Raw genomic sequence first — 13,095 nt, forward strand, 5'->3', positions numbered from 1 at the left:
TAACTCATCTGAAAGACAGCACCTCTGACAGTTCAGTGCTCCCTCAGTACTGCACTGGAGTATCAATTTAGATTTTTGTACTCAGGTCTCGTGGAGTGTGGTTTGAACACACAACCTTCAGAGTGCTACCAACTGAGCCACAGCTGAAACATAGGAATGCACTAGGGATGGGAAAGACTGTTTTCACTCATCTGGCCATCCCAGTATCTCAGAAAGATCACATTCCACTGTATCTCTCATCGCCCTCCATCAAATATTTTAGTATAAGGGTATCTGGAATAGCAAGGATTAATGCAAGACTGGGAAACACTGTCGCCCACAGTGTTATGTAAAAAGACACATGAGCTGAGATTAGGGTCAGCTGTGGACTAGACAGAGACCTGATTAGAAGCAAGCATGGTGTGAGCTGGAACATGTATATATGTACACAGTTACGTGTTATCAATAAACACTTAGGCATAAATTTTCCAGTCCCACTCGCTGTGGGCATCATAGCGGATGGGACGGATAATTTGACAGACCAGCAAACGGCTCATTGGCTTTGGGCAGGAATTTCTGGCCCTGCAGTGGGCAAGACTGGAAAATCCCACCCATAATATTCAACCATACAAGACTCAGGACCTCTTTGTGAGACCAACTGAACATACAACATAAACAAATTCAGGTATTTACCCGGCTCTCTCTTAAATTCAACGATCTCATCGAGCTGACTGGTGAAGAACTTCACATATCTCCCACTGTCTACCTGATCTGAACTGCCTTCTCTACTTCCCTCTTTTGGGTCCTAATCTGTGACTATGTTAACATTTACCTCACCCATACCATTTATTGTTTATTAGTGCGGCAAAAAAAACGCAGCCAATTGTTTACCGAGAGGAACCTGAAGCCTTAGATATACATAGAGTCACAATGGGATTGGTTTAAGCACCAGCCACTAGGTGGAAAAAGGGCTTGGGGGGGTGGGAGGGAGGGGGTTGGTAGTTATATTGGAGTTAAGGGGCTTACACAGCCTGATCTGACAGACTGCAATCTTATATAGCAACCAGCAAGGGCAGTGGCCCCTAGCCAGTGGAGTCCTCTTTAAATACGCAAATCTGGCTCTGACGACATGCATGATCTGCTATTTTAACCTGTATTTGATTGGGAAGCAGTGGTGGCTTCCCTGCTAAACCAATCCTGCCAGAAAAAGGAGCCAGAGCCAGCAGTGTTCACTTGTATTTTTTTTTAAAGGTTCCCTGTGGGCAAGGTTCCTCCTGGCTCCTCCAGCAGGGAAACCCTGGGTCATCCTTACCCTGGGCTTTCCCCCAACTCTCCCCCTCTCAGGGCTCTTACCTTGTGCTGAAGGCATCTCCCCTGGGCACCTGGCAGTTCTCACCTTCGGCCTGATTTGAAGGGGTGAGCAGCCATTTCCCAGCTATTTTGGCTGGGGAGTTGGCAATCAACATTGGCCATGGCTGTCTGCCTCAGTGTTCCTGAACAGGATTAGAAACCTGCTCCTGCCTGGATTAGAATCAAAGCCATTTTTTGAAAAACCCAACCCTCACCCAAAGCAAAATTAAACAATTGGAGCCAAACCCCATTTCATGCCAATGACAGAAATCACCATTTTATTTCTTGACAATCACTGTAACCAGTGTTACGAGTTCAAATTCTACAACCGGCTTCTCAAATAACATCTGACTGGAAGTGCACTAGCTCCAGATGTCTAACAGCACAAACTGTCTTGGAATGGGCTGTCCGTCATTCGGTGAATAACATTAGTTAGGTCTGAAGAGAGAATAAATCTTGCATGTCCTACGCTTCCCCATTTACCAATGTTATTTCACCCCCTGTTACAAATATTGATTCCTTTGATATTTTACAACTTGAAACATTCATTTAAATACACAAATCCCGTGTTTGTTCAGATAACAATAGATAAAGTGCTACAATCTGAGAACCTACTGGAACGTCCTGGAAAGTGATACTTGTCACGTTGTTGTTAGGGCAGGTTTGCCAAGAGTTATTGAATCGGAACCCAATGGCGCTGGTGTGACGACCATCCAGGGCAATAAATTTACGGAAAGTGCAGTTCTCCACATTGATTGGGCCATCGTAGATCTGCATGCCTCGGATAGGGAATGTCCTGAGAACGGAGAAAGAAAATACGGCATTCAGTTTTAACTCGGGCTACAAGGGCGATCCCCTGCTCACAGGGACTGGGGGTCAGTGAATACTAGCCAAGGCATAGAATATAAGAGCAGGGAGGTTATGCTGGAACTGTATAAAACACTGGTTAGGCCACTAGAGTATTGCGTGCAGTTCTGGGATCCACATTATAGGAAGGATGTGATTGCACTAGAGAGGGTGCAGAGGAGATTTACCAGGATGTTGCCTGGGCTGGAGAGTTTTAGTCATGAGGAGAGATTGGATAGACTGGGGTTATTTTCCCTGGAGCAGAGGAGATTGAGGGGGGGACATGATTGAGGTATATAAAATTATGAGGGGCATAGATAGGGTGGACAGGAAGGAACTTTTCCCCTTGGTGGAGGGATCAATAACCAGGGGGCATTGATTTAAGGTAAGGGGCAGGAGGTTTAGAGGGGATGTGAGGAGGAATTTTTTCACCCAGAGGGTGGTGAGAATCTGGAACCCACTGCCTGAAAGGGTGGGAGAGGCAGATACCCTCATAACATTTAAGAAGTATTTGGATATGCACCTGCGATGCCGTGGCACACAAGGCTATGGGCCTAGTGCTGGAAAATGGGATTAGAATAGTTAGATACTTATTTGACTGGTGCAGACTCGATGGGCCGAAGGGCCTTTTTCTTGGCCGTAGACCTCTGTGACAAAGTAAAGCATATGGATTGTATCAAAATTTTCAATAACACACATCTAAACAAAACCTTTCCATGGACTGTTTGGTGTGGTGGGATAGGACACTGTTTAAGTGAAGCCTGGTATAACACAGTTTCACCAGAACGATACCACGGAGGAAAGGGTGCACAAGCTTAGCTTGTATCCCTTTGAGTGTAGAAGATTGAAGGTGATTCAACTGAGAAGTTTAAAATGATGGAGATTCAATACAAGGATACAGGGGAAGTATTTCCTCAAATGGGGGAGAGAACGAGGGGGACACATTTTTCAAATTAGAATCAGGGCACTTAGGAGTGAAATTCGGGAATCGATTTTTCACACAAAGGGCGGGAGAAATTTGGAACTCTGTCCCCCAGATGGCGGAGTATGCTAAACCAATTGGAGTTTTCAAGCCTGAGACTGATAGGTTTTCATTGGGTAAGGGCATCAGGTGATATGGAGCTAAGGCAGGAAAATGAAGTTGAGGTGCATCTCAGCTGTGATCCAGTGAAATGGCGGAGGATGTTTGAGAGGCTGAATAGCCGGAGGCTGTTCCTACGGTTGGATAGGACTCTTCCCTCTGTTGACTGCATGAACCTTACGTGATAAAATTTGGTGGTATAGTACGTGTGGGGACAGTAATATTCACAACAGCCTCACCGCAGAGTAGAGGGAGGTTTGTCCTGCATCCAGCTGATCTGAGAGGAAGTTCCAAAAGAGACTATGATTTGATTGCAAGAAGAGGATGAGAAGATATTTTGGTTCTAACGATGGGTTTATTGAATTACTTACACTCCTTTTGGAAGAGCTCGTCCACCGTGATCTAGGCCACCAGGTCCCCAAACGAGGTTGTCTGCCATCTCAGTTCCACGGTTTTCACTCTCCCCAACAAACAATGAGTTTTTTACCTCCTGTTTGGCCCCATCATCATCTGGGAAAGTCCCACCACTAGAAACATAGATACTAAATGTCAGCTTGGCTCCATTTGCACCTTCTTAAGTCAAAAGGTTGTAAGCATAAGACTTTAATAGGTTGGCTAGCACATGGGCATAGTAATGAAGGAATTTTATGTTGCCATCTTTTAAATGGTGCATTAAGCTAAGGTCTCAGCTATCTATTCAGATGGGACTTAAAAAAATCCCAGGCCACAAAACAGTAAAGACTTCCCCTGACCAACATCACCAAAAACAAGCTTTCTTAGGATTACACCGTGTCAGTGCATTGTCCCCTCTCTTCCAGTGTTATGTCCCAGTTTCTGCACGTCCCAACAACTAGTGGATCGGATCCCTTCAGCTGTTCGCAACAGGCAAAGTACTGACTGAGCTCAACCAGCCCTTGCTTGCAAAACTCAGAACATAATGTCCAACATTAGATGTGATCCTGCAGTTGGACAGTACTTGCTAAACAATCCTGATTATGCTAAGAATTACACTGACACCAATTTAAGATTATCAGTTAGGTTTGCAGTGTGGCTCACTTACGTGTGCTAGAAGTTACCTATATTTATACACAGGGCCCTGTCCTTTGCAACAGAAAGAACATGTCCATGCACTGCACCTTTTTCAACTAAACAAAAGCTTGGAGGACAGCCATTCCCTGGTTCATTCCCCCAAAGCAATACCTTGGCCAATCAGAGTTGACCTGCCTGGTTTGAATTTGAACAAAAGCTTGGCAGTTAACTCTTCCCTGGTGCATTCCCCATGGCAACACCTCTACCAATCAATCAGCACCCTCTTCTCATGCAATATAAATTGTTGTTCCCAGATTTGGAATTCTTGCAAATCTGTCCTGATGAGTGCAAGGCAAAAAGCTTTGACAGCATGTCTCTTTTTTCAGCAATGCTGAAGACAGATGTCTGTGTGTAAAACAGAACCTGCAGTTGAGGGGATCAGAGATGTTTTTGCAAGGAGCAGTATGTGTAACGCAGTTAACAAGGACAGAAAGCTGAAGACAGGGGGGTGCAGGGACTGTGCATTGGACGGGACTCCTATTGCTGCTGTTTCAGAGCTGTTTTTGCCAGAACCAACCAGACCATTTAAAGTGGTCAAAGAAAGGAGTCTCAGGGGATTCTGTACCATCAAGACAGGTGTGAACCTAGCTGGAGAGGTTCTAGCTGGAGAGGGATGTGCTGCTTGGATGTTGGCCATAACCTGGAACCTTGGATAGAATACTGTGGAGGCAACTCGAGGGTCAAATCCAATCAGAGCAATGCAGATACAAGGCAAAGTTCAACCCGAGTCTGCATGCTCCGAAGGAAAGTCTGTTTAAATCTGATAATTACTGCCGAGTTTATTAAGATTTATACTCTTATACTTAATAAATCTTTCCAACTTGTTACAATTAGGTGGTCTCACTGTTGACTCTTTGGTCACATCCGAATCAAACAGAAATCTTAACTATAACCGTACTCATGTCCTGCAGTCTGAACTTTGGTCCTTCACCAGGACTTCTTAAGAAAAAAAATGCAAATTCAGCAATACCAAGATAGACTTTGATTACTGGGAGCTCTTACCTTGCAAGAGTCAGTCCAATTCCATTATCAGCAAATCTAGGAAAAAGGACAAACAAGAGAGAAGAATGGCGTGACTGGACTTGAAACTGAACATTTCCAGGCCCAAGGCAGCAACATCAAACAAACATTGGTGACCTAAACGGATAGTTCAGTAATAGCTCACAGCGTCAAAGTTTGTTCAGTGCACTCATTCCGTCCAATCTTCTTAATCTCCGTGAATAAGCAAACAAGCACTGATTCCTATGTGTAGTGACAGCATAAATACATTCAAAAAGCATGTGTTTATAATTTTCTACACTCAACAACCAGGGCAGTTCACCCCCTCATTTTCTTTGTATGTATCTGTATCTGTGTAGATAACGCAGATTAAGATATTGCTTTCTTTGGCACTTCATAGATTCTGTATGGATTTGAAGGCAGAAAATGGGTCTACTCTGTGACCGAGAGATTGAATTTCTGAGGCCATAAGTAAAGAAAGAATTATCGATGCACTAGAAATGAACAGCCACAGTTAGGAACCTAGTGTTAACAGGGCAGCAATAGCCTCAAAATGGAGGAACCCGTCTCGTTAACACTGGCAATATAGCTGACTCCATTTTGAAAAAGATTTACAGCGCTGGCTTTTAATATGGAAGTCTGTGGCCGATAACGTAAATAGGACCCCGATTACCCATCTGGCTGCAAATGGTTGCACAGGACATTGAATTATCTTTGTAGACCCAGAGAACTCCTGTTCACTTTGGGACATACAAAAATAATATGGAACTCACTATGCTTTTAGTTAAATTAAGTATACTGGAGATGGTCCTTTCACATTCCAGAGTCACCCAATAGGGTAACAGAGAGTCCATCGCCTTCCAAGTTGTACGGATGTGTCAGGTGACCAGTGGCGGAAGCATGGGGGATGGGAAGTCATGTGATGAAACCTGTAGGAATATTTCCAACCAGTTTTGGCATACCTATCACTGTTGGAACAGGCATTTGATTAAAATTGAAAATCTATTCGACAGTGTCCGAGAAGAAAAGTGGACTAAAGTGAATACTGCAGATGCTGGAAATCTGAAACGAAAACAGAAAGTGCTGGAAAAACTCAGCAGGTCTGGCAGCATCTGTGGAGAGAGAAACAGAGTTAATGTTTCAAATCCAACATGACCCTTCTTTGAGAAATGGGCTAAGTGATTTAATTGTAAAATTAATAGAGCAGAATCTGGGTGCTCCAGGATTTGGCAAAAGATGGTTGAAGCTGGGTGACAGGAAAGTGATGGAATTCAATAGATTAATGGGTAACACTTCAGGACTGAGGCAGATAGAAATTCAGAAATTTGCAACAGCTAAAGGAGAAAGATTTGGAATTATGTGAGGCATGAGAAACTTTCTGAAATCTCATCTGAATAATTAAAATACTACCACTCCCAGTTTTGTAGGACCAGTCATCTGGGTGTATTGAGACTAACTGTCAACCAATCCCACAGCATAATGAGTGCCCAGTTATGGAGGGTCTGCTTATTTAAATAATCTGCACAAGTCCCTAGTCCTTATGCCAGAGGGAGAGGTGTAGGCCATTCAGCCCCTCAAGCCAATTCTGCCATCAGATATAGGTGATGAATGGGGCAGGGAGGCATTGGAGGAACACATCCATCCTTAAAGTTCATTGGCTGCATATGGAATACGGGAACAGGAGGGTGGCACTCAAAGTCTCGAGCCTGTTCTGCCATTCAGTGATCACAACTGAACTGTACCTCACCTCCATTTGCCAGCCTTCTCTCCATTTGCCTTGATACATGTACCTAACAAAAATCCATTCATCTCAATCTCGAAAATCTCCATTGAGTGCCTACTGCCTCTTGAGGAAAAGATTTTCAAAGGTGAAAGTGTGCTTTTTAGTTTCACATTTGAATGGCCCTGCTGTAATTTTAACGTTGCAAAGTAAATATTGTTCTGACATTTATTAAACTTCAGAACGGATTTTGGAATATTTGCCAACCTTTGCGCTTTATAACAGGGGACAGGTGAGGCAAAAACAAATTTCAGTGAAACTCAGTGTTGACGTACAATCCACCATCGGCAGATGAATATTAGAGTGGTACTCATGTGCTAGTGAAATTGTTCATATACATGCTCGGGGACTCTGTCAGGTTTCACACATATGCAGATGATACCCAGCTCTACCTCGCTACTACCTCTCTTGTGTCCTCCATTAGTGTGCTGTCACCCCGCTTGTCTGACATCCGGTAATGATTGAGCAGAAATTTCCTTCAATTTAACATTGGGAAGATGGAAGCCATTGCTTTCAGTTCACACTGCAAATTCCATTTGCGAAACACCAATTCCATCCTCTCGCTGGTCACTGCCTCTGGCCAAGCCAGACTGTTCACAACCTTGGCATCCTATTTGACCCTGAGCTGAACTTCCGACCACACATCCACTCCATCACCAAGAACACCTACTTTTACTTCCATAGCATCAACCATCTGCTGCTGGAACCCTCATTTGTGCCTTGTTAGCTCCAGATTCAACTATTCCAAAGCTCCCGGCAGGCCGGCCTCCCATCTTCCACGCCCCATCAGCTTGAGTTGATCTCTGCTGCCCATATCCTAAAAGACACCAAGTTTCTTTCACCCATCACCGCTGTGACCTTTATTGGTTCCTGTTCCAGCAACACTTTGATTTTAATAGTGTCATCCTTGTATTCAAATCCCTTCACAGCCCCACTCCCCACTAATTCTGTAACCTTGCCTAGCCCCTCTGTAGAAATATCTGCGTTCCTCCAGTTTGGGCCTCTTGTGCATCCCCTACTTCCTTCGCTCCACCTTTGCTGGTTGTGCCTTTAGTTGCCTTGGCCCTAAGCTCTGGAATTCACTCCTTAAACCTCTCTGCCACCTCACCTCTCTCCTCTCCTTCAAGATTGTCTTTTAAAACCTACCTCCTTGACTAAGCTTTTGGCCACCAGTCTTAATATTCTTAATGTTCTTATGTCCTCAAGTCCAGTTCTTTCTCTTAAGAATATAAGAACATAAACAATGGGAGCCTGCTTCATCATTCAAAACCATCATGGCTGATCTTCAGCTTTAACTCCATTTTTCCGTCCACTCCCCATATCCCTCGATTCCCTGAGAGACCAAAAACTATGTCAGCCTGAAATATAGTCAGTGATGGAGCACCCACAATCCTCTGGGGTAGAGAACTCCACGGATTCACAACCCTTTAAATGAGGAAGTTTCTACTCATCTCAGTACTAAATGATCATCTCCTTATCCTGAGGCTGTGCCCCTGTGTTCTAGATTATAGCCTGGTGTCATTCTTTTGATCTGATTACGCTGCAGTGAAGTGCCTTGAGAGGTTTTATGCATCAAAGGAGCTATATGAATGCAAGTTGTTGTTGTTGTATCTGAGATACAAATAAAGAGATGCCAGGCCAGTGGGCTGTTAGTGTCTGTGTGACAGGAGAAGCTGGTAATACAGAGACTGCTGATAGAGTACACTTAGATTTAACATGCATCGCCAACCTTTAAAACACATTTTATGGATCTAACATTTTGAAGAGAGTGAATTGGAACTTACTGGCAGTCCTCCAACCACACGTCTCCACCACGCAGCCAAGCGCCATGCTCCTGGTTTTTATATGCAATATAATTTTTGATTATAGCAGGTTGTCTTGGCTTGTGAGGGTCAGCTCCTTCATGGGGACTGTACCTAAGTAAGAATTTAAACTATTTATTAATGTGGTCCATAAAAACAAGAATTAATCTGCCATGTTATAATTTTACAGGAGAAAATTAAACCTTTCCTAGAAATAGTCAATGAGTTCATACTTTGAAAAGTAAGCTGTGTGAAACACAGGGCTGCATTTAACATTCCCCCACCACATGTGTTTTCAGTGGGGGTGGGGGGAGGGGAGGGCATGTAAAATAGTGAGGGAGCCCAACACATCACCTTCCCACCTACCCCTCAAGCTCACCCTCATAAAACAGAAGGGCAGACGCGCAGCCTGCCCAGCATATTTCAATAGGTATTCAAGGGTCAATTAAGCTTTTTACCAAGCCAATTGACCCTGATAATACACTGTCCGCATGATAAAACGTTTGGTGTGGCTAGTCGGGCGGGAGTGGGCAGCCCGATCTTTTAAATAATCACTTCATAGGGCGGGAAGGAAAGGGGGGGCGGGATTCTATCTTCAGGATCTGCCTTTTACCGATTGGTGGACAGCGGGGAGCAGCCCCACCTAAAACAGAACCCCTGCCGGCCCACAGCCATAAATCCACCCCTCCACCCTCCTGTCCTTCCCTGATCCTGCCCAAACCCTCTCTGCCCAAGACCCCCTGACTTGCCTGTTTCCGGGGATCAGTGGGTCTTCTGGTTCCTCCTCTTGCAGTCCCAGCAGCGCCCACTGGGGGTGCCGGGACTGATGGAACTGCTGGCCAATGAGGGGTGGAAGTCCCACTCTGTCCTTTTTTTTAGCACACCCACAGCGCTGGAGTGTGGGCTGGCGTGCAGCGGGCCAATCAGCCTCATGCTGATTTTGCTTTCTGCGGGGGTAGAGCTGTCCACCCCTATCCCCCCTCCCCAGTAATATTCAGCCCACAGGTATTTTTCTTAGGCACTTTCTAAACGTGAGTCTTTCTTTTCATGAACCCACCTTGCACCAACCAGTGAGAGGAATGGCCTCTTGTCCTTTGCATTTGCTTCTGTTGTTTTTACCCCATTATCAATCATCATACCAGCCTGAAAAATAGATCAAAAAAGATTTGATACACATTTGAGGTGTTGAGTTTATATCAGCTTTTAATGAAAATGGTACAATGGTGGTTCCAAATGTTGAACAGGATCTATATGGCAAATTGCATGAAATTCGTCATTTTTTAAATGGCCATCTACCTGTGGAGATGCAAAAGGCACCAAACAATTCAACAACCTCCAGTTTTGAACTCTAACTTCAATTGTATAGCGCTTTGGTGAGACCTCACCTGGAGCACTGTGTACAGTTTTGGCCTCCTTACCTAAGGAAAGATATATTTGCCATTGAAGGAGTGCAGCGAAGGTTCACCAGGCTGATTCGTTGTTTAGTGAGACTGTCCTATGAGTAGAGAAGGAGGAGACTGGGCCTGTATTCTCTATAAGAATGAGAGGTGATCTCATTGAAACTTACAAAATTCTTAATGGGCTTGACAGGGTAGATGCAGAAAGGATGTTTCCCCTGGTTGGGGGTCTGGAACCAGGGAGCACAGACTCAGAATAAGGGGCTGGCCATTTAGGACGGAGATGAGGAGGAATTTCTTCACTGGAGGATGGTGAATCTTTGGAATTCTCGACCCCAGAGGGCTGTGGAAGTTCAGTCATTGAATATGCTAAAGACAGAGATCGACAGATTTCTAGATACTGATGACACCAACGGATATGGGGATAATGCAGGAAAATGGCATTAAGGTGGATGATATCAGCCATGATCTAGCTGAATGGCAGAGAAAGCTTAAGGGGCTGAATGGCCTACTCCTGCTCCTATGTTCCTATGTTTTTGTGATAGTTTCTTAGAACAGCATGTTCTGGAACCAACCAGGGAGCAGGTTATACTGGATCTGTTATTATGCAATGCAATCAGAGTAATTAATGATCTCATAGTGAAGGCGCCCCTTGGTAGCAGTGACCATAATATGATTGAATTTTACATTCAGTTTGAGGGAGAGAGGAGTAGGTCTGAGGCTAAGTTTTTAAACTTAAATAAGGGCATTTATAAGGGCATGAAAGCTGAGCTGGCTAAAGTGAATTGGCAAATCAGGTTAAGGGATAGGTCAATAGAGATGCAGTGGCTAATATTTAAGGGGACATTTCAGAATACACAGAATAGATACATTCCAACGAGTAAGAAATAGTCCAAGGGACGGGCACACCATCCGTAGTTAACTAGAAAGGTTAAAGATAGTATCAAACTTAAAGAAAAAGCAAATAACTGTGCAAAGACAGGTGGCAGGTCAGAAGATTGGACAGAAGATAAGAAACAGCAAAGAGTGACTAAAAGACTACTGAAGAGGGAAAAATTAGAGTATGAGAGAAAGCTATCCAGAAATATAAAAACAGATAGTGAGAGTTTTTATAAATATTTTAAAAATAAAAGAGTTAACAAAGTGAGCATTGGTCCTATAGAAAGTGAGTCTGGAGAATTGATGATGGAAAACAAGGGCAGATGAATTGAACAGATATTTTGCATCAGTTTTCACTATAGACGATACAAGTAACATCCCAGAAGCAGCTAGAAATCAGGAAATGGAAATGGGGAAGGAAGTCAAGAAAATTACAGTCACCAGAGAAATTGTACTGAGTAAATTGTTGGAGCTGCGAGCTGACAGGAGCTTGGGTCCTGATGGACTTCATCCTAGAGTCTTAAAAGAAGTGGCTACTGGGATGGTTGATGCATTAGTTTCAATTTTCCAAAACTCCCTTGATTTGGGGAAAGTCCCATTAGATTGGAAGATAGCAAATGTAACTCCGTTAATCAAACTACAGGCCAGTTTGCTTAACATCTGTTGTAGGGAAAATGTTCAAAGCTATTATTAAAGAAGTTATAACAGGGTACTTGGATAAGCTCAAGGTCAGCAGGCAGAGTCAACATGGTTTTGTGAAAGAGAAATCATCTTAACCAACTTATTGGAGTTCTTTGAGGAAATAAGATGTGCTGTGGATAAAGGGGAACTGGTGGATGTACTGCACTTAGATTTTCAGAAGGAATTTGTTAACATGCCACATCAAAGGTTATTGTGAAAAATAAAAGCTCATGGTATAGGCGGTAACATATTGCTCTGGATAGAAGATTGGCTGGCTAACAGGAAGCAGAGTGTAGGCAGAAATGGATCTTTTTCAGGTTGGCAAGATGTAACGAGTGGTGTGCCACAGGAATCAATGCTGGGACCTCAACTGTTTACAATTTATATAAATGACCTGGATGAAGGGATTGAAGGGATGGTTGCCAAATTTGCTGATGACACAAAGGTAGGTAGGAAAGTTAAGTTGTGAAGAGGACATAAGGAGGCAACAAAAAGATATAGATTGGTTTAGTGATAGGGCAAAGATCTGGCAAATGGAGTATAATATGGGAAAATGTTAAATTGTCCATTTTGGCAAAAGGAATAAAAGAGAAGCACACTATCTAAGTAGTGAGAGATTACAGAGCCCTGGGGTGTAGAGGGATCTGGGTGTCCTAGTGCATGAATCACAAAAGGCTAGTATATAAGTACAGCAAGTAATTAGGAAAGCTAATAGAATGTTGTCCTTTAGAAGAAATTCAAGGAGAACTGAATACAAAAGTCGGGAGGTTATGCTCCAGTTGTACAGGGCACTAGTGAGACCACACCTGGAGTACCGTGTACAGTATTGGTCACCTTATTTAAAGAAGGATGTAAATGCATTTGAAGCAGTTCAGAGAAGGTTTACCAGACTAATACTTGGAATGGGTGGGTTGTCTTTTGAGGAAAGGTTGGACAGACTAGGCTTGTATCCGCTGGAATTTAGAAGAGTAAGAGGCGACTTGATTGAAATATATAAGATCCTGAGAGTCCTTGATCGGGTGGATGTGGAGAGGATGTTTCCTCTTGTGGGAGAATCTAGAACTAGGGGGTCACTGTTTAAAAATAAGGGGTCATCCATTTAAAACAGATGAGGCAACATTTTTTTCTCTCAGTGGGTTGTGAGTCTTTGGAACTCTCTTCCTGAAAAGGCGGAGGACGCAGAGTCTTTGAATATTTTTAAGGCAGAGTTGG

The 13,095-nt window shown here is 43.6% G+C and overlaps 1 protein-coding gene across 2 annotated transcripts in view; it reads right to left on the reverse strand.

Moving 5' to 3' along the window:
• cemip (cell migration inducing hyaluronidase 1) overlaps window positions 1-13,095 on the reverse strand; it is a 246,588-nt gene that overhangs the window by 22,727 nt on the left and 210,766 nt on the right. For both annotated transcript variants that reach the window (XM_078530479.1, XM_078530480.1), the window contains exons 17-21: window positions 9,984-10,069; window positions 8,909-9,040; window positions 5,348-5,383; window positions 3,628-3,783; window positions 1,945-2,125 (exon numbers count right to left, since the gene is read on the reverse strand). In XM_078530479.1, coding sequence (XP_078386605.1) covers window positions 1,945-2,125; window positions 3,628-3,783; window positions 5,348-5,383; window positions 8,909-9,040; window positions 9,984-10,069 — 591 coding nt within the window. The remainder of the gene's footprint in view (window positions 1-1,944; window positions 2,126-3,627; window positions 3,784-5,347; window positions 5,384-8,908; window positions 9,041-9,983; window positions 10,070-13,095) is intronic.

Source organism: Cetorhinus maximus, chromosome 26, assembly GCF_964194155.1.
Source record: "Cetorhinus maximus chromosome 26, sCetMax3.hap1.1, whole genome shotgun sequence".
Lineage (NCBI taxonomy): Eukaryota > Metazoa > Chordata > Chondrichthyes > Lamniformes > Cetorhinidae > Cetorhinus > Cetorhinus maximus.